This window comes from Enhydra lutris, unplaced genomic scaffold (genome assembly GCF_002288905.1).
Source record: "Enhydra lutris kenyoni isolate GAN:26980312 unplaced genomic scaffold, ASM228890v2 scaffoldscaffold7, whole genome shotgun sequence".
Classification (NCBI taxonomy): domain Eukaryota; kingdom Metazoa; phylum Chordata; class Mammalia; order Carnivora; family Mustelidae; genus Enhydra; species Enhydra lutris.
This window is the reverse complement of record NW_019154091.1, coordinates 29600304-29623006: the sequence shown is the minus strand read 5'-3', so window position 1 is coordinate 29623006 and position 22703 is coordinate 29600304. Positions and strand designations below refer to the sequence as shown.

At 38.5% G+C, this 22703-nt stretch overlaps 1 protein-coding gene across 1 annotated transcript in view; it reads right to left on the bottom strand.

Moving 5' to 3' along the window:
- Nucleotides 1-912: 912 nt before the first annotated feature.
- LOC111142227 (tetraspanin 8) overlaps nucleotides 913-22703 on the bottom strand; it is a 31101-nt gene continuing 9310 nt past the window's right edge. Inside the window, exons 2-8 of the mRNA XM_022495265.1 lie at nucleotides 19078-19137; nucleotides 14097-14234; nucleotides 12542-12616; nucleotides 12333-12440; nucleotides 8029-8160; nucleotides 5125-5208; nucleotides 913-1209 (exon numbers count right to left, since the gene is read on the bottom strand). Coding sequence (XP_022350973.1) covers nucleotides 1156-1209; nucleotides 5125-5208; nucleotides 8029-8160; nucleotides 12333-12440; nucleotides 12542-12616; nucleotides 14097-14234; nucleotides 19078-19137 — 651 coding nt within the window. The 3' untranslated portion in view covers nucleotides 913-1155. The remainder of the gene's footprint in view (nucleotides 1210-5124; nucleotides 5209-8028; nucleotides 8161-12332; nucleotides 12441-12541; nucleotides 12617-14096; nucleotides 14235-19077; nucleotides 19138-22703) is intronic.

The following is a 22703-nucleotide window of genomic DNA, read 5'->3' as shown; positions in this document are numbered from 1 at the left end:
TCAGCTAGAGTTGCATACAATAATATAGATGAATCTCACGAACAAAATGTTGAGCAAAAGAAGGCAGAGTACATACTTTACTATCCCATTTCTAGAAAGTTCAAGAATAGGCAAAATGAATCTATGGCCATAGAAATCAGAAGAGTGGTTACCTTTGGGAGGTATTTGCGGAGAGTGATGAGATACTGGTAAATGATTACCAACCATCAAAAAAAAGAAAAAGAAAAAAGAAAAAAATCCTGATTTTATAGCATTTGCCCATTTCCGCGGTATCAAGCTACCAATGTGATGTCACTGAGCCCATGTCATGCATACAGTCTGCCCCCGTGAGCTGGTGGGAGCCAGCTCCAGCACATCGGAATGAAGGGACATTCTGGTGTGCTGAAAATGTTCTGTATCTTGATCTGGAAAGTGCTTACACAGGTGGAACCTTAAGATTTGTTCACTTCGTTGTGTGGATATTATACCTAAATGAAAAGTAAAATGTAAAAATACTCCTGAGAACTCGCAAGATAAAAGCACTTATATCCATGTCTCAGAGGAAAATCCAAAGAGGTCCCTGAGATTCAGAGCCTAAAAGGCAGCACTCAGACCTTCCTGCCCCACCCCCACCTCAACAGCTGGGAGGAAAAGAAGAGATGCCATTAGGAAACATTAGCACACATAGAAAAGAAAAGCTAACTCTTTCAGCTGGGCCACGCTCAATTTTTTCAACCAGATGCTCAACTCAATCTTATCACCAATGGTTGACACACCACACAGAAGACAGTGTTGCTTCTGAAAAGCCCTGATCCCCTGCTTTAACTAACTATGGTCCTACCTGTCACTTAGCAATGAAAATTAATCCAGCCGGGGCTCTGGATGAACGTTCTAAGCATGGTAGGACCTGAACACAATGATCAGACATGGAAATTCGTCAGCATGCACAAGGTCACTTTTATTTTGAGTAAAAATCACATTCATATCATTTTCCTTGTGTCACTTATATCTTAAATATGTTCAATATGTCTGGATGATACCTGTGATCTAGTTCAATGAGATATTTGAATCAGACAGCTGCTCCTAATGTGTACGGCACTTGTATATTTAAAGTTACAAAACCAAAGCCAAATGTTAAAGGGGCCCAATGGAGGATAGCTGGGCACATCCACAGATTCATTTGCTCCCAATCTGGCAGTACAGGACCATAGAAAATACAAGACCAAGTACCTAGAAAATACAATAACAAGATTAATATGGAACTTAAAATTCTGGAAACGTTATAAATAGACAGAATGGACATTACACATGAAAAGATGCTGGCTAATGACAGTTCTAATCTTATTTATCTAAGTCATCTCTCTGCTTGGGAAATTAGAGCCTCCAGTGGAACAAAAGAGTATTGAGAAAGCTCTCTGAGTAGTTTTGTGTTTTAATCAGAGTTTTTAGCTGGCCACTCCGCTTCTAACTGGCTCTGTTTCATTGGGTAGTATTGGCTGCCCCCAGAGCACCCCATCCTTCTCGAACACACACACCCTTCCGTGGGACATGTATCCTAGAGCTCTGGAGAACCTAGGCCTTGTGGGGGCTAGATATACCTACTGCTTCCACGGAAGGGTTATACAATCATCTGGTTTAGATCATCTGCATAAAATCAGGGAGTCTAGAATTTCTCTTGCTATATTTTTAGGCATTGCCAAGAGGAATGAAGAAAGTCACTTTTTTTTTCTTAAAAAGCTTCTAAATCTATGGGGAATAGCTTAATTCAGGAATTTCCTTTGAAGTGAAAAAGTACAGCTGAAAATCTGAGGCATAATTTCCATCCCATTAAATGGCTCTCCCAAGAATGAGGGACCCCAAAATGTGCCCTCGTTGACTCTGCAGTCAGTGCCTGGCCTGCTGTGGCTTCCATGCAGAAATGATAGAAAGGACCCATGTGTATTCAGACACCAGAGGCAGGAGAGGAGCGAGGGGCTATTTCTGCTGAGTCATCCCAAGTGTTCCTATTGTACTGAGGCATCCTGCTTACTAATTGTTCCCTGGAAATGCATTTCAAACAAGAATTGCTGCCCCATATTTCTTCCTTCTTAAAAACAAAACAGTAGACACCAATTCTCTGCAAAAATAATGGTTTTCATCCATAATGTTTTTCTAGAATGGCCTGGAAAAGCCCTGGAATTTCATTTTTTTTTGCCATAGTCCCAAGCCTTCAGTCTGGGAGACAAGTATCAGGAAAGAGGAAAGAAAATGGGCAATAATCAATCAATCAATTAATTAAATAAAAAAAGAAAATGGGCAAAATATTGAGATAAAGCAACTGTCTATTGTTTTCATTGTCACATCCTTGACAGGACAGAAGTCCACTATTCATCAGCAGACTAAACAGTTAATATCACATTTTTTTGCATTGGAAAAGATACTTTATCACTGTTCATAAAAACAGAAATAATTAAAAGAGATTCATCAGATAGTGATGTGTGCTAAGACTCAGGATAAATGTGCTAAGTAGTGTGCATGACTTCCCGTGTTCTGAAGCAGTCCAAAAAATGTTACAAATTCTAATTTCCTTCTCTCTTAACTGCTCTGTTTCTAGGATCTCCTGTCAAGATAATGTCTATCCTACAAAGTGATGACGATCATTGCCAATGGCTCTTTTTCTCCCTAATTAAAATGAGGAGTGGAAGCGCTTCTCATTTTTTGTACTGGTCTCAAATAAGGAGACATAGGATGGTCTGGTTATTTGCGCTGAATAATGAGAATTCCAACGTCTATAGATAAAATTTTCTTACAAAATAAAGCATTTATAGATCCCTGACATCCTATCCGAGAAAAATCCCTCAGGGATGTGGTCTTAACAGAGCCTTGAAAATAACTATTGGCCCAGACCCTCACAGCCTCTGCCTAAGCAGATTATCATCAAAGGTCTAAAAGTCAGAGAGTGTTTTTTTCGTGTCATATTTGTCTATGGAAATAGTTGAATATATTTTCTGCAGGAAGATATTTGTTTCTATTTTCTTCTTAAAAATAGTTATCAGAGGGACTTTTCTCTCTCTGTTTGTGTTTTCTTGAATTTGAGTTTGAGAAACAGAACAGAGAAAGGCCTCAGTGTTAGGCAACTAGTATTAATGCCTATAAGCCAGACTAATGCACATTTTTGGGATACAGTTTTACACACTGGGTAATTTCAAAGCTCCTTTTTGAATAAAAAGAGGGGGAATATAAAATGATTTTTTTTCTCTTCAAATCCTAGACGTAACAGAAGGCAGGTTTTAGATTAGGGGAGTGAACAACACAAAATGGCAAAGAGTTCTTTGAACCAACTCTTTGCTATATCTACAGATAGTCTAGAAATCACAGTTAATTTAACTGGCATTAACTCAGAAAAAGGTATACTTTATGATACCACTGCATAAATTCCACACCTATAAATTACTCCATGGAAGTTTTCTATTAAGGTCTTTTCCTATCCATGTCTTTAGCACACCAGTAAAATATCTAAATATGCAACAACACATGGAATATACCAATTTCATAAAATACTGAAATACTATTCCTCTTGTAATCTTATTTTCCATTAGATGTACTTAGATTCTTGGCAAAGCCTTTGGCTATGATATGAGAGACATCAATCTTCCCAGTTCCCAGTTGACCATGTCCTTATTTTCTCTGGCTTTGCTTCCGAGAAGTTTCTTAAAAGCATCAGTGGTTTGTAGCCAGTCATAGTCAATTGTCTGAATTTGAGTCTAACATGGATTTGACACTTATATTGACAATTACACTGAATACCTCATTTGAAGCCTGATCTTTCAATCATTCATTTAAAGTCTACCAACACACATGTATGTGTGTTTCATGCTTATAAATGTATGAGTACATCTGTGTTGTGATTCCTTACTCATCTCTTCAACCATTAGCTCATATTTCTAAACTTGCATGAACCCCAAACAGAGCAGCAAAAGACATTTTACAAAAGACAGAATCAAAAGAGAAGCAGACCTGGTGACATCCATCATATGTCAGACAAACAGAAAGTTAGCCCTATCTACTGACATAGAATGTGTCATACTTAGGCCTATTAATTTGGACTACAAGGAAGTAATACTCAACAGCTCAACTTGCTGTTCAAACTCTACTAGTAACCTAGAAGACCACTTAGAACACCAAATTGCTTCAACCCCAACTAAAATTCCTCTCTGTTGGTAAAGTAGCAAAGTACGAGCTAGAAAGCTACCAGAAATCCCAGGGAGGACATTGTATAGCAAACTATGAGAGTGAAGCAGAAGTTACTACCTTGACCTAACCAGCCCTCTGGGGCAGGAAGCAAGAAGACACCTCACACATCATTAGGATTCTTGCCAATGTCCTCACGGGGGATCAAGAGTGAATTGACTCACGTGATATCTAAATTAACCAAGATCTGGAATGATTCCAAGAATGCTTCTCTGAAATAGTTTTATTTCCTCTTATTAGCAAAGAATTTTAGGCCATGTAGAAAGTACCTTTGGGTTCTTAGAAAAACCCATGCCAAGAAAATCCATCAAGATAAAAATCTTATGCAAGATTTTTTTTTCAACACCAATAATCAAAATGATGAGTGTAAATATATAAATCTTAAATTTCCTTTAAAACTTCTTCAAGTGAATCCATAGTCTTTAAGATGCCTGTCTCTAGTTTTTAAAAATTATTAGATTTCTCTAGATGGAACAGCAGGAAAAGAGCTCCCCACACTCTTGAGTTTTTATTCTCTACTTCAAAATTGGGAAGAGAGATAAGAAATTGTAGAGGTCATGTTTTGGTTTTGTTTGGTACTTTTTCTTCTAACTTCAGGAAACTTTAACTCTTGGGCTAGTTTTCAACAGGAAAAGGATCTGGGACTAAGAACTGTGTGGAAATTATTCAATTTTTGTTTCCCAGTGGAGAGATCGTTCATAAATTATGGTCTCAGCCCTGCTGAATTGATAAAATTGTAATCCTCTTCCCAGACCGAAGAACACTAGAAAAAGATGCTGGACCTTGGGCAGTTGGCACCCAGTGTTTTTCTCAAGCACCTGGTTTATACTTGGCTCACTATTCATATTTGTTGGAAGAATTAATGAATAAACAAGGCAATGAATGAAGAGTCAACAATGCAAGGTTATACTATACCTCAATAAACAGCAGTCCAAATGCTATTCCAATAACTATGAGAAAATGTTTTGCAACTGTTTCTTTTATGAAAGAAATGCATGGCTGTTAAAAACAAAAACAAAAAAGTTACCTTTAATGAACATTTTATTTTATTTATTTAATTTATTAAAATTTTATTTAATTTATTTTAATTACGATTTTTTTCCCCATTAGGTTGGCTTTTTACATTGCTACAGAGGAACACAGTCAACAAAAAGGAGTTAGGTTACTCCACTCCGCCATTCCGCCACACCACGCTCCTCCCCGCTCCAAAAGTTGGTTAATTGTAGTTTGTTCATACGTTAAAATGCACTGAGAAGTAAAATCAAACTATTAAATTCAAGTATCTCATTGCTAAATCTAGGGATCTCTAGGTATAAGTAATAATTTTATCCTAACTTTCAATTATTCATTTTAGAGCTGTTATCACTTTGTGTGTGTGGTTTTTTTTAGGTTTATAATCTGCAACAAAGAGTTCCCTGGTTTTTGTTTTAGCTAACTGTAAAACAAGTTTTCATTTTTAAAACACGGTTTTTAAAAAAAAAAATCCCTTAGTAATTTATATCAGGATTATTTTTACTTTAAAAGGGAAAAAAATATTATGTCCACTCTTTTGTCTTTACTTCAGATAAAAATGAGAATTGAGAAAGTAGATTCTCTGCCACATTTGTTGAAATATATTCAAACTAGCATGCAATTTCAAGCTTATAACATTTCAGACCAGACCTAAAAATTCCAACAATTGTAAATTACATGGGTAGTTTTCAAAATGGAAAAATACTGCATAATGTAATAGTGGTATTATCTGTATTGCCAGAAAATATATCATCCCTGTGATAGTCTTATATGCGCAGAGGGCTAACAAAATATTGCTACGGTTGATAAAATAAAAGTTCTCCATAAGCCTGAGTGAAACAGTCTCTTCCTTCTCATTTGCGAATGTAATGGGTTTCTCCATTCACATCTGATCCAAAGTGGTAAAACATTAGAGTAAATTATTATGTCATTTAGGGTTAACTATGAGATTAATAATCTTATCTACTGAGTCACATTCATTATATTTGAGGAGTTTTATATTTGAGAGTCTCCCCCTCTCCCTTGCAGATAACCAGGTTATGTGAATTATGGCAATTCCAGATTTCTTATTTTTCCAGACATCTTGCAAATGACACAAGGCAGATGGAAGTATTTTATGGAATTTATGACCCTCCTTTTGGGAAACTGGTGCAGCTATCAGCCCATCTTCCGCTGAATTATGTGTGAATTTGGAGGGAATGTCTATTACTTTTTAGGATAAAGAAATCTATCCTGCAGAAAAACATCTTTGAATCGAATCTTTAACGGGCAACAGATAACAATCTACAACTGAATTTACTAATGCCCTCATCATCCTAAAAGTGGCAACTGCATTCATTTATACCATATTTATTTCACCTCTTCCTCGAGATACCACATCACTAAACTAGGTCGGAAGGAATATAAAAAGTAAGAATAAAACTGCTTAGGTATATTACTTTGACAATAAAAAAAAAACATGGTTGCTCTGTAGTCTGGTTGGGATAACTTTCCCTGTGAATTATGTTAAGTACTAGTAACAGCAATTCCCCTTTAGAACAGTCTCCTGATTTGTGATGAGATTAGCAAAAGGGATGTGACAGCCAGCGGGAGAGAAATGTCCCCCAAGATACTTTCTATTTCCTACTATATAATTAACCTTAATAGCCATTACTGCACCAATGCCAAAATGAAAATAATCTTCAGATGTTACAGAAATTAATTCATTGAATTATAATAGCTTTTATGCATCTTTCTCCCAACTAGATGATAATCTCCTCGAGGGTCCAGACGTATGTGATTTTAGCAAGGGCTTGTCTGATATGTGGTGGACACTGAAGAATAACAGCAAATAAATGAAACATTAATATCAATTATCATTGTCCTATGCATTCCTCCCAAGCAGAGGGAACAATTTATGTAAAGCCCCATGGTAAGGAACAGATATTATATTCTTGAACTCTGAAGACTATGTTAGATGAGTTCCCGTAATACCTTGCACCTGCCTCTATATAAGAAATATCAATAATTCATTGAAATGAAGTTGCCTAGTTTTCACTCTCTCTTCATTATTTGAGCGTCAGCTCCATGAGTGCAAACATTGTGCCTGTCAGGAATAGATTTTCAGTGGCTGGTAAAAGGCCTGCCCCCTAGGAGGTGGTCACTCAGTTTTGATGAATTAAAGAGTAATAAGAAATATAACACATACTGACATCTACAAGTGACATAAATATGACAACTACAGCTCATAAAAGACAAACCCAGCTTTTTCAATTGACTTTAAATGTCTGAGGCCACTTCTTAATTGGAGCACTAATTAGGTAGATTGATTGATGTACTTAACATCCAGAGCCAAACCCCTAAAGGCCAAGTCTTTATACCTACACAATTACTTGAGAAAAGGAATCTTTGATAAGAAAAAGAAACCTTTACTTCACAAACTAAAATGAAAATATAGTTTTCTAGGACTTATGTTAAAATAGAAAAAAATAAAGAAGAATAATAATTAGTCATTAATCATTATTAATGAAGATGAGATAACTTTCATCAGTTAGATTGTACTTTCCTTCTTGCAGTGGAATGTTTCTTTGATCTATTGATGTTGACTTTAAAAGACATCAGACTCACAGAAAAAAAAAGAAATACTTTCACTTTTTTATATCCGCTTTTATCTTTAAATAGGATTTATTTATTATTTGGGAAATTCCTGGGACTTTTATATCATTATTCCCATTGTAATTTCTTGCAATTTAATTTTTTTTTGTGGAGACTCATTGTGAAAAAGAATTAACAGAACCACTTACTATGTCAAGTTTGATTTGTTCTTACCTGTTTGTAAACATTTCTGCCTTCATATATCACACAAGAATATGACAAACTTGTACATTCACATGACTTAAAATTTTGTTGAAAATTCTTTCCCCAGTCAGCAGCTCCATTGACCAAACCACAGCATTTAAACTGTTTAATGAAAAGTAGGTATAAGAAACAATCACCAAAGAAAATTTTTAAAAATTGTCAATACATTGAATCTCATTTTTCTGAAACTATTATTAAGATGTTTCCTATACCAAAATGTCATGTAAATCACCTCACCAATTTCTCTGGATATAGAAGCAAAAATGAAGAAATCTTCCATTTTGGTCTTAATATTAATGAAGGAAAAATAGGGTTGCAGATGCACATGTCTGAGGAAGTTGGAGAAAAGATGAAAAACTCACCTAGTTTTAAATGACAAAAGAGAGGGGGGTGCAGAATCAGATCTATGTTTCCCGGATTTGGGGAAAGAAGCTTCCAAAGAGTTCATGAGAAAATCAAGTTCTCTTTAAATAACTTTTGCTCAAAAGAGATGAGAGGTTTTAAAAGATGATTTTAAAGAGGTTTTAAAAATGATCTTTGATCATTTTTGAAGGAGAGGAGGAAAAGAATTAGAGGCCTCTCAAAGGCCAAAAGATGATGCATGGTGAGCCTCCCGTAAAGCTGAATTTTACATGGACCTCTGCAAAATGGGGGAGGGAGGCAAATGAAGGAAGAAACTCTTAAAATAATGTCAAGGAAGGCCCAGAATATACTGAAACATGGGGAAACACTTAGGGAATCTGTGGTCGTGTTTTGGGAAGAGAAACAAGGAACAATAAACCCGATGACTCAGGGTCCATGGCCCATTGTATGATTAGATGAAAGAGAGATGTAACCAAACCTCATCTTGTTCTATTTTATCTATTAGAAAGACAACTATTCATGAAGAAAAGGTAGAAAAAATTTGCTGGAGAAAATAGAACCAAGACTACATGATTTTCTAGGCTCAGATGCATTATAAATGCCAGGATATTGAGAAATCTTTCACTTCTGGCTGGGTGACCACACTACCCCCATTACTTAACCCCTCCATGCCACAGTTTCTTCATTTGTAAAATGCAGATAGCAGTAGTTGCTCACAGTATATGTAAGTCGTGGATTTGTTGTAAGAAAAAAAATAGGAATATTCCTGTGAAGATAGGAAGTGCTTAGCCCAGTACCTGGCTTATAGAAAGTATCAGTATGTGGAGGCTATTGTTGCTGTTATTTTGTGGTGGGTGTTGCCATTTCCATTATGCTCTGTTCAACACTGATATGAATCATTTAGATAAATATTTGGAAAGTACCTTTTCAACTCTGTAGTTGCTATAGAGCTGGCAGTGATGATTAACATTTTGGGGAATGGACTCAAGTTCCAAAGTTAGTTGAAAAAAATAGACTCAAGCCAACAAGTTCAGTTGAAGCAGATATAAAGTCTTGCCCTTTGGCTCAAAGCCTTAAATGAACAAATATATGACTCAGCAGACATTCATATGACGAGGAGTGAAAGATTTCAGTTTGTCCCAAGGTCAATCAATATGAGCAAAGAAAACAATCTTGAAATAACTTCCTTTCCTGTTTTCATGATAGACATGATTAATTGCTCATGCTTTCTGATTAAATAATCTTGAATAATATTAATTGATATAGACAGCCAGATTTTTTTTAAAGTCCCATTATATGTACTCACAGATCAGTCCATATTTGGAGCACAATATACCTCAGGACTCCTTAAGGAGGCCTAGAAGCAGAAGACATGGTAGGAGGTAGAAAGGCTAAACTTGGTATGATATCTGGTCACCAGATCAGATGTGTGAGAAGCCAAGGAAGAAGTTGGCCAGGATTTGTTGGAAGCATTATCACAGCTGGATGAACAAGACACAGCGCAGTGAACAATACAACCACCTCTAGACAAAGAGTCGTCACCAAGAATCCGAGAGAAGCACTTTCCATTAGTATGTTAGCAGAGAAGTCATGGGGGGCATTTCTCCAAAATCCAAAGAGAAAAACCACTTTGTATCTACAACTTTTGTTCATGTGTGGTGGGGCCCCGAGTCATCCAGCAAGAGTTTGGTGTCGGATTCTTTTTCCCAAAAAAAGTGTTACTAAACCTTGGTGGAGAGAGGAAGAGGGAGGGAGGGAGGGAGGAAGGAAGGAAGGAAGGAAGGAACTCAAAATGGACATTAAAAAAGAACTGTAGTTCTATGAACATAGGAAGCTTCAGGCATAGGATTAGCGTACAAGAACGGAAGTAATTCAGAACTGTGCTAAAATAAACAGAACATTTAGAACCCCATGGTTGTTACTGGGACCTTGGATATCAGGGACAATGTGCAGCAAGTGCAATTCAGGACCCAGTCCAGAGATCTGGTGTTTACCTAGAGCACCTTTTGTCTTAAGTCAACCACCAGGGAGGATCAAGGATGATCGGTCCCACTCAGGGGAAGAACTGAGTTGCTTAAATTCTTCCTGCTTCCAACCTGGGTTGATCTGGGCTCCAGAGTAGGATGCTGGAGGGGAGAGGATCAAGAAATGCAGCTATTGGGGATGCTGGGAAAAGCACACCACAGAGGAAGTGAAACAGAGACTGACTCCTATCAGGTTTCAGCTCTTGGAAATGATGCTTTAAACAGAATTTTTACAAGCTGGAGTCTATTCAAACAGGAACTGGGGAATGCTCTGGAAAAAAAAAAAGTCATCTGATAAATAGTTCAAGAAACCAAGGATGTTTCAACTTAAAAAGCAAAGCTTTTAGAAGTCATATGATAGCCATTGTCGAAGTACAAGCTGCAATTTGCAGAAGCATCAGTAGATTTTCTTTTTCCTCTGAAACTCCAGAAGGAAGAACTAGGACTAAATGATGTAAATCCTAGGGAGGCAGGTTTTGTTTCAAATTAAGAAAGAACATACTAATCATCAGACTTAGATATAAATGGGGTGGAATGGGCAAAAACTAATGAACTTAAATTCTTCAATGCTTAGAGAGTGAATAAACATAAATAAAAAAAATACTTCAATCAATGAGAAGTCAAGTTAAATGCCCTACAAAGTCCAGCTGTCCTCTGAGATTCTGAAAATTTCCTTAACATGTGAACCGAATGCTACATGTGGTTAATACAGTGGGAATTCTGGAAAAAAAAAAGAGTGATTCGGGGCACCTGGGTGGCTCAGTGGGTTAAGCCTCTGCCTTTGGCTCAGGTCATGATCTCAGGGTCCTGGGATCGAGCCCCGCATCGGGCTCTCTGCTCAGCGGTGAGCCTGCTTCCTCCTCCCTCTCTGCCTGTCCCTCTGTCTACTTGTGATCTCTGTCTTTCAAATAAATAAATAAAATCTTTAAAAAAAAAAAAAAGAGTGATTTGGAGTTTCACAGAATAAGTAACATTTTCGTCGAGCCTTGAAGCACATATAGTATTTGGGAAAAAGAGAAAAGTATTAGTATTTTCCAAGATAGGGAATGATGCCAAGATAGGAAGGCAGAATTGTTTAAGGGATCCTGAGTAGACAAACCTGACTGGACGAGAGTGGCGGGGAGGGGCTTCTTTTTTGTTTTGTTGTTTGTTTTTGTTTGTTTTATGTTTACGGAGTAGTATTTACGAATATTAAAATATTCAGTAAGAGCCAGAGAGTATAATACCTTCAATTCCTGTCCAAGTTTTGACTTTACCCTAAAGACAGAGAAGCAGCTCCAATAAGTAAATAAGGGAGAGGCTGGTATACCAATTAAAAAAAAATAACTAGTCAGACAACTGGGTTCAAATTCCAAGCTCATTATTCATTAGCCTTCAGACCTCTCCAACACCTAACCCCCTTATCTATAAAAGAGGGATAATAAAGATATAAGGATCCATCTCAAAGAGTTGTCATAAAAATTAAATGACCTGCTGAATGTAAGGCCCCGAACATACTAAGTAGCAAGAAATGATACATGTAATTATTTATGACAGAGGGGACAGACATGGAGACAGAGGGAGAGAGACTTTCCAAATGCCCCAAACACACTATCCTGGTTAATGGTACGAAGTATGAAACAACTATTGATTTGGTCCATCGAGGCTTAATTGGTCATAAACATATCTTCTTAATCTCTGTCCTCCTAAACTGGGTCAGAACTTCATAAGAAGCTGGAAACAAAGTCAGAAATATTCTTGGATTTTTCTTACTGCATAGTGACAGAATAATCAGTCAAAATCTGCAAAACGGAGACATGTTTTTACTTTAAGGAATACTCTTGCTAAAAATTAAGTAAACGCAAAACCGACACCCCTCTCCCCAAATGACCTATAAATGCTAATTACCTTGTCTTGAATTGTAGCCAGGACTTCCTGGAATGCTTGTGCCTTCTCATCTGTTTCACTTAAAAGCTTTGTATTTTCATAGAGAGTCTCATTCAGAATGCGCTCGGACTGAAAATTGAAAAGCATTGTTAAATTATTCATGCTGGAAAGTAGTATTTTGATATTTCAGACTTTTCCGGAATTATCAAATATCACGTATATATACATACATCAGATCTGAAGGTAGCTCCCAGGACACCTGCTGCCACCTGCAGGAGCAGGATCAGAAGTAAGCCTATGAAGAACTGAAAAAAAAGTAAACAAATAGAAGACGTATTATCCCCAGGGCCTTCAGTCACATCTTGGGACATTTGGGCTTGGCGCATTGTTCTGCAATCAGGATCACATTACCGTTGGAAGAATAACCACGTTCCTCATTTATTCTACCCTTTGCCTCAAAAAGAATTTTGGGCCATTAGTCGTCAAAAACCTTTGTTTCAAACACCGACTAAGCAAAGCGGTTAAAACAAAAATTTACTGAGAGGATTGTAGACGTTGGTGTGATATTGAACGGAAGGAAGTTTGAACGTTTACATACATACAATTATTGGAATATTCTTACTCTTTTTTCTTCATCAAATGCAAACTCACACTTTAGGACAAACTTCAGAAGGGAGTTCAAAACAAGTTTTCTACCGTTAGCAGAACCACCTGGGATCTCATTATAAATGTATACTTCTGAAACCTGCCTCACATCTACCGAATTCTAACTTGAAAGAATGCAGCCCACAAATTAGTTTTTCTCTCTTTAAAACAAGCTCCTCAAGTAATTAAGTCTCCCAAATTGTGAATGAGGCCTTAATGAAAAAGGCAACCACTAGGGATACTATTAAAATCCTGCTGAGTTCTGTGTCTCTGCCTTCCCTCATAATACACAAACTGTTACACGGTATCTTTCAGGGACTGACACAATACTTATTCTATGAGAGAAACAAGCTGAAGTGATCTCTGTAAACACTAATGTTAGCTTTTATCTAATAAATATGTCAGGATCTTTTTCTAATATTTTTTCTACATCCATTTATAATTTTCTACTGTACATGGTAAAAGTAAATGTCTGTGGATTATGCCAACCCAATCCATCCTCCCTGAAACTTTCTAAGCAACAAATCTGATTACCTCACTCTCTTACAATTTTGTCAGCATGGACTAGGATTTGGCGCTGTCCGCACTCAGACCCATCTCCTATCATGTACTAAAAACAGCCTCTGTCACACTCTAGCCGCACCCAAGGCCTTGTCATTCCCTAAACATGCCAGCACCATGCTGACAAACTCTCTCTCTGGAAAGCCCATCACCCCCTCACCCACACAAACACCACTTTCACTTCTGCTTCTAGCTTGAAAGTTCTCTCCTCTATCCTTGCCCTCCTCTTCTTGGGCCATACACACTATAGCTAATAATTGGCTTGTCTGTCTTCCCTAATGGGTTCTAATTGTCTTAACGTCTATGTATCTTTTAGCCCAGTATCTGGCACACAGCCATGTACTCAGTAAGAAGGGAGGAAAGGAAGGAGGGGGGAGAAGGAGAGAGGAAGGAAGGACTATAATTTCTTAGGGCATCCTCTAATCTAAGCTAAAAAATATTAGCCTCTATTAATCAACCCCCTTAAACAAAAGTTAGAGTTTCCTCAGTCTTGGCAAGTCTTTTTGACAGACAATGGAAATGGAAGACCATCCTCAGAAGTCCGAATGTTGGGTGTTGGGATCTGTCTGGAGAACTCACCAAAAGAAGCAAGCAGCGGCTTTCTCTCACGGCACCACAGTATCCCAGGAAACCCAGAATCATGACGATAGATCCCACAGCGATCAAGATGTTCACAGAAATATAGGGGCTAGTAACAGAATTCCCAGTGTTGAGAATCTGAAAATAAAAAAGAGATGAATGACAGAAAAATCCCTTTCTTCCACGTTGGTTGTTCAACAAATATCCATTGGGTACTTAGTATGGACCAGGCCCTATTCTGGCACCTTGAGATACTTCAGTGATTTCCAGAAGCAAAAAAATCCCTGCTTTCAAGGAGCCTCCATTCTTTTGAGGTATTACTTACCTGAATAACATTTTCCAATTTATATTTTTCTAAGATGATATATTGGATGCCGTATTGAGGAAATGTCACAGACTTTTAAAATGGCAATTTTCTTTTAAAAAGATCTTATTTATTTATTTAACAGATAGAGATCACAAGTAAGCAGAGAGGCAGACCGAGAGAGGGAGGAGGAAGCAGGCTCCTGGATGAGCAGAGAGCCCAATGTAGGGTTTGATCCCAGGACCCTGGGATCATGACCCGAGCCGAAGGCAGTGGCTTTAACCCACTGAGCCACCCAGGCGCCCCTAAAATGGTGATTATTTTTAAAAGCTTAGAGGGATAGGTACTTTCACCCATGATGCGATTTTTGGTTTTCATATTTTGTGTTTTATACCTAAGAGTCACATAGTAAACCATGCATATTTTATGGCAATCTAATTATTTAAATTCGAAAGGCAAGTTCCTCAAACTACCAAGAGACCCAACAGTATGAATGAGTCTTAAAAAAAATTAGGGTGAGCCAAGTAAGCCATATTCAAAAGAGTGATTGCTGTATGATTCCATTTATATGACATACAAGAATAAGTAACTCAGAAATCAGACCAGTGCTTGACTTTGAATAAGACAGGAGGGAAAGACGGAACCAACTGCAAAGGGATATGGTGAACATGTATGGGTCGATAAAAACGCTTTGCATGTTGATTGTAATAGTGATCATGCAGGTCTATACATTCGCCAAAACAAACAAAAATATTTAAACCAAGAAAATAAGGCTAGTTGCTGACATTCCATGTAATTCTGTCTCCTTGTTCCCAGAAGGTATGGTCTTTAGAGTCGTCAGAAACTCTTTATTTTGCCTGTTAAGCAATGGTATATTGAGGAACACATCCTAGGGCTCCTTATATGGGCTTGGGCTACCCTCCCTGCATAATTCAGTTTTTCTCTCCAGTAATACAGATACCCCTTCATCAGCTTTCTGATACCTAGCCTCGATCTACCACTTGTTCTCCAGATAAATCATAAGCGAAAACTGAAGCCTTGAGCCAATTCTGTATGGGAGTGCTACTGGGATCTAATCCATTGGTATGATCTCTATCTACAGGGCTATTTCCAGGGCAAGTCCTAGCTGTTACACTAACTCAGAGACTCTGCCTTCTAGAAACTGCTGCACAGCATGTGGGCCAGCATGTGGACTCCCTTAATAGGAAATACATTAAAAAAAAAAAACTGCTAATAATAATGTGTATGGTTTTTAAAGACTTTAAAAACCAGCTTATAGCCTAAAGGAAAGCTTCATTCAACGTTAATAGAAAAGAATGCGCTGAAACTGTAAAAGCATTAAAACAAAGATTTATACTCTAGTCAGAGTCCTTATATATAACTAAGGTTCTAACCCCAGACTAGTCAACTAACCTTGTGGGGCCCTGGTTTCCCATTTATAAAGGAAACTGGGTCAGCCTCTGTGATACCTGAGGCCTCCTTTGTCTCTAAGAGTCTATGCTTACAGATAATGTTTCAACCTCCATATTTTGAAAGCGTGGTTATGTCCTAAAGATTTTTTGTTTGCTTTTCAGGTTTTTTGTTTATTTAATTATGTTTGCTTGTTCATACTGGAGCTAAGAAATTGGTTTTGTTAATAAACACATAAGACACCTGGGTCAGAGCAGATAATGACCCAAAAAAGCAGCATTAGGAAACCCCCTCTACCCACCTACCGTCAAACATCGCTCCCCTAGAACATTGTGGTCAGTGCAGGTAAACCTGAAGGCGTCTGAGAGGGATAACTCACTGTCTTGTCAGAATTCGGCTTATAGGCCAGACAGAAATAACAGGTCAAATACCTACAGGTGAGACTGTAGAGGGCAGCCAGCATTGTAATGAAGCAGTTGTAGAAGACTGGTGTGGGCAGCGTGACCCCTTGCCAGAGACTGGCCAGAAAGCAATGTGTTGGATGCCTGAGGGTTTGCTGTTCCCAGACCAGCCCAACAAGTGGCTCTTCTTTTTCAGGCAAGAAATGGAAATCTGAGTTCAGGTGTTCACTCCAGGAAAGGGAGAGCAGAGTTTCAAAGACTGTCTTGGATGAACAGTGTCTGTGTGGGTGAAGACAAAGGGAGAATGATTTCTAATGGCTGAACCTTGAAGAAGACTCAGGGTGTTCTTTGAATTCTAAGAGATCTCCTGAGACAGAATGGCTGCCCACAGGCTTTGCCTCAGGGTGCTGAGTTTCCCTGAGGGAAAACAAAGCGTCCTTAGCAGAGATACTTTGAGCATAAAGAGATATGCTAAAATTTGTGCACAAAGACCTCCCAGACATTCTTCCTTTCTGCCTTCATGCTCCAGCTTTTCCTTGTAAAACTGGTGCCTCTGTTTTTCCCCTACTAAAATTAGTTCTTTGCAGTCTTGATTCTTAGTCAGAGACTTTAGATAAAAATAAATCAAGGGCACCTGGGTGGCTCAGTGGGTTAAGCCTCTGCCTTTGGCTCAGGTCATGGTCTCAGGGTCCTGGCATCAAGCCCCACATTGGGCTCTCTGCTCAGCCGGGAGCCTGCTTCCTCCTCTCTCTGCCTGCCTCTCTGCCTTTTTGTGATCTCTTTCTCTCTGTCAAATGAATGAATAAAATCTTAAAAAAAAAAAAAAAAGAGAGAGAGAGATAAACCAAGCCAATTTCACAGAAGCCAAGCAGGTTCCTGGTGTCCTAGCAGATACGGACTTTCCATCTGGGGTTCGAGGAAGACAGAGCACAAGAGTCAAAACGTAACAGAAGATGCTGCCTCGCTCTACGAATTCATTCTGTGTCCCCAGATGTGGAGTCCCACCCTCTCAAGGACAACAGTTTTCCTTTAATAGGTTCAATGTGTGGAATTTCTTAACAGACTAAACACCAAAGTTGTTTACCAGAAGCACTTGGGGGAACGAAAATGTTCCCATATCAACCAGAAATAAAGTGAAATAAAAGACAGGCTGCACACATCTTAGAAAGGCAAAAGCGCCCTCTGAATAGGCAGCTGTCTAATATCTGGGCTTAATTATGCGTCCAAAAGTCAGACGTCAGCTTCTAGACAACAGAGGTTCCGCGTATCTTCAACTATCCTTCTCGAGTGCAAACCCAGGGCCCTAGGCCACCTGGAAGTCCCTATTAACATTTATCAGTATAAAACCATAAATGAAATCCAGATGGACTAGGATGTTACCGACTAGTTTGCCACACCTGTCCCTCACCCAGTTTCCTCACTGTGGGAAGGCACCAAATGAGGAAGCTAACTGCCCCTGTGATTCCTTGGGTTCTCTAAGGGGAGAAAGCAAATTTGAAAAAGAGAAGAGGAGATAGAGAAGGAAGGAAAGGAGGAAGGGATGGACGGGGGAGAGAAGAAAAGAAGGCAGGCAGGCCAGCAGGAAGGGAGGAAGAGGCAGAAAAGCCACCCAGTTAAGGAAAGGAATCAGAACAGATGTTAATTTGCTTTTAGTCTCTCTTACAACAAGACTGTCTCCAAAGGCATTTAGCTTCATCACAGTATAATAAGAATACATTACTTTAATCGCTGGTTTAGTGTATCTTAATAATTATCAAATAAGGATCGAAATTTCTCTTACAGGCAGAAACTTTATTTGGGCAAATAAATACCTTGAAAGGGCTCTAGCAGTAGAAGACGGGATCCTGAATGGTGGCAAGAGCCCAGACCACAAAGAATAAGGGAACTGCCGTGCATGCGGTTAAGAATAATTCGGGGGGTGGAGGGCCCCTCAGAAGAAGGGGGAAAGAAGAATGGAAGCAGGGGAGTCAAGGAAATGATGCCAGCTATTCTGTTGGGTAGAACCAAAGGAAGAGCCCCACGCGCCTCCCTCCTCCTCTCTCCCTCATGCCCTCTTTTGCAGTCACAAAGGGGATGTAGTACGGAACGGAAACCGCCCATGTGCGATCCAAAGACTGGAGCCAGAATTAACTCTACGAACTAAACTTCATCCTGACCTGTGAAAATCTTGGTAAGCGCTTTGCCATGGGGCGTGGAATGGCACCTGGTGAAGGAGACCGGCTTGCGCTAATCTTATCTAGATAGCAAGAGGTTGGACTCCCCCGGCCCATGGCTCAGTTAACCCTAGTGGGACTGGTCTCTTACCGTTCTAAGGAGTCACCCTCAATGCCAGTTGGCACAGGTAATTAATTACCAACCACCTTTGTACTTTGTTGCCTTTAGATTCAAATTCTTCTTCTCCAAAAGAACTTCTCTTCTTTACTTTGGACCAACCTTCCACCTTGGGATCAGCCAAATGACGGTCAGTACCTTGTACTACAAACACTGTTGTTGGTGTGGAAGAATGGCAGTCTGTCTCCTGCAGCTACACTTGAGGCCGGCCTTCCGCCCATAACGAAGGAGCCTGATTTCCATTTTAGCCCCTTCCGATCTCCACGTTCATGGCAGTCTTCCTATCTTTGAAATAACACCCCTCCATTCTCCAAAAGGATTGACCCATGCCTGGCACAGTGCCAGGAATATAGTGAGTAATTAAATTTGATTAATTAAATTGAATTAAATTATAAGATCACATACCAGCACAAAGGACATCAAGCAGTTAAGGAAAAGGCTATAGAAATATTTATATTATTATTGTCATTATTTTCATCATTGGAAGAGAAATAACCTGTTTTGGGAACGGAGAAGTTTGTATCTATTTATTTACCTCTTTATCTTTGTTAACTCGTATCCAAATTGCTGTTCCCAGGATCAGGATGCCACATAGCTGCAGAAAGAAAAAAAAAAAACGTGTTAGAGGACAACAGAGATAAGCTGCTACTCTGACTGAACACACCCCTAGATCATACTGGCTTATCACTAATCATACATTACCACCTAAAAGTTGTAAATCCGGCATGTTCACGTGCAGGTAATTGCTAAAACGTTCCACTAAACTTGGTAAATTTGTTAAGAATAATTCTGTTTCCCATCCACAGTCCATTCATCGGTCTGCAAACGACAAGTCACTACCACTACAGGGGAGGGGAACAATAGTTTTTCATATTTCAACACTAACTCTGTGTTTTTGCTAGATTATAATAGCTGAAAGATAGGTCACAACAGTTTAAAGACAAAATATCCTTACTAGGTCCCTGGGTTTGTCTCAGAAGCTGTCTTGGACCAAAGGGGAAGAAAAAACTAAACATCAAAACATTCCTTCAAGATTCTAGAAGCAAGAAATTGGGATAGGCAGGGAACAGTAGTACATCTGACAAAATCTTCAGGTAAGCAACAAGGGTTTACACTTTTTGTACCCAAATAAACTTTTTAAAAAATAAGCTGTTTTAGGTCGTAAAACTTACCCAGAGAGGAGGAACAATGAGCAACAGTACTTAAACTCTTAAATGCATTTAATGACTTTCCCAGATTATTTCATTTGGACCAAAGCCAACACGTAAAATGTGAAACACATTTTACTTTTGTGTAAGGAAAACCCTTGTCTTTCAGGGTTTGATTTTGTTTTGTTTCATTTCAGATATATATATATATATATATATATATATACACACACACACACACACACACACACACACACACACACACACATATATGTGTGTGTGTGTACATATATATATGTTATAGCCTCAAAAAAGTAAAATCAAAGCTCTATCATTAAAGAGAGATGTTGAGAACAAGTTTGGTAATATAGCAAACATAGCAGCGCTCGCAAGATTTTCTAGACTGTTCTGGTCATGGGGTGCTCTGACAGAGAAATTTCTGAGTCTTCTGAAGCTCGCTGACCTTGTCCTACCATTGCTGATGTGCATGGTTGAGCCACGCCAGCAAACCCAAAACAATCGGTTCACTTTCAATGGCTTCTCATTAAGTCTACCCCGAATGTAGAGTCAAAGGCTTTGTTAAGGAATAGGGAGTACCATTAGCAGCTGAAAAATCGGAGAATATCCGTGTTGTCTAAAAGACCTCAAGAAAGTCATCTGGGTTCAAACCCTTCCTTTCAGATCAAGGAGCTAGAACCCCAAGAAATAACAGTTCTGTCATGAAAATCCAGCCCCACTCCTAACCCAATCCGCCCCTCCACATGCTTTAACTCTTACCAAATAAGGAAGGCAATGGAAAACCAAAGCTCCTTCTCAAATCGCCAAATAACCTGCACAATTTAATTATCTTACAGTCACACACTGGCATACACCACAAAATTCAAACCACTGAAAAGACAGCTTTAGAGCCTGACAACCCTCAGTTTTCACCCCCTTTCCACTAAATCCTAATTTCACTCGCAGATGGAGATAAATGCTCATTTTAGTAGTTCTGTGTTAATAAATAAGTCTGTAAGGATTTATGTCGAATGATAATGAGACCCCCTGAGATTTTCAGTAATTTACAGCAGTTAGATTTTTGTTTGTTGTTTAATTTGTTCACGGATATTTTCTTTCTTTTTCTTCTCAAGTAGATTTACATTGATTGTCTTAATAGTTGCTCTGGCTTTTAGCTTTAACTGAACATAGCATTAATTATCCAACTAGCTATTATGATTATTATCCTTATCTGATATTAATTTATGAGACTATCAGTGAGAAAACTGTAGGAACTCCTAGAGACTAAGACTTTGGTTTTTCAAACCCTTAACTTTTGTTTGTCTCTGTGTGGCTCTAGTTTACTTTTTAAATCCTTTTACATATCAACTCATTGAGAAGTCAATGAAATCAACCATATTTTCCCTTCAAATGATAAGTTTTAGTCTTCTCAACCACAAAGTGTTATCTGCAACACTAACTTTAAAAGAAGGAGTATGAAAACCACAAGATAGGGGTGCCTGGGTGGCTCAGTAGTTAAGTGGCATCTGCCTTCCGCTCAGGTCATGATCCCAGGGCCCTGGTATTGAGCCCTGCATCCGGTTCCAGGCCCAGGAGGAAGCCTGCTTCTCCCTCTCCCACTCCCCCTGCTTGTGTTTCCTCTCTCGCTGTGTCTCTCTGTGTCAAATAAATACATAAAATCTTAAAAAAAAAAAAAATACCACAAGACACCCTTACACACCTATTGAAATGGCCAAACCTGAAACACTGACAATCCCAAATGCTGACAGGGATGTGGAGCAACAGAACTCTCAACCAATGCTGATAGAAATACAATATGGTACAGTCACCTTCGAAGACAGTTTGGCAGTTACAAAACCCAACATACTCTTATCCTATCATCCAGCAATCATGCTCCTTAGTATCTCTCTACATTTATGTCCACACAAAACCTGCCCAAGGATATTTATAGCAGCTTTATTCACAATAGCTAAAACTTGGAAGCAGCCAAGATGTTCTCCAGTAGGTGAATAAATGGATAAATAAACTGGTACATCTAGACAAAGGAATGTTATTCAGCACTAAAATGAGCTATCACTCCATGCAAAAACATGGAAGAAACTTAAATGCATATTATTAAGTAGAAGAAGCTAATCTGAAAAGGCTACATACTATAGGATTCCAACTATATGACACTCTGGAAGAGGCAAAATTATGGATTAGTTTTAGATCTTAAAAGATCGGGGTTGCCAAAGGGGATACAGCATGAATAGATAGAGCACAGATGACTTTTAAGGCAGTGATAATATTCTATAATTATGGATACAAGTCAATGTCATTATACATGTGTCCAAACTCATAGAATGTACAAAACCAAGAGTGAGACCTAATGAAAACTATGGTCTTTGGGTGATTATGATAAGTCAATAGAGGTTCATCAATTGTAACATGTGTACTGCTTTGGTGAGTGATACTGAAAACAAGGTAGGCTATGCATGTGTGGAGGTAAGGTGTATGGGAAATGTCTGTTTCATCTTTTCCATAGAATTGTACACCTAAAACTGCTCTTTAAAAAATTCCATTTATTTTTAAATTATTTTAAATAATTAAAAATTAATTTTTAAAAAGAAAAATAAAGAGGGGCACCTGGGTGGCTCAGTCAGTGAAGCATTCGACTCTTGATTTCAGTTCAGGTCATGATCTCAAGGTCGTGAGATCAAACCCCACACCAGGGTTTAAGATGTTTATGCTTAAGATGCTCTCTCTTTCCTCCTCTGCTCCTCCCCACCCCACTCGCATGCTCTCTCTTTCTTTCTGAGAAAGAAAGAAAGCAAGAAAGAGAGAGAGACAAGGAAAGAGAAAAAATAGAAAGAGAGTAAAAGAAAGAATATCCAATTATTTCAGAAGTCAAGAATATTTTGCCCAATTTCAATTTCTACAATTAGCTAAATTTTCTTAGAAATTTTGAAGTTGGATACATTGTCATTTCCATCGCTATCTATCTTTTCTTCTAGCTTAATCTTAAAAACAAAAAAAC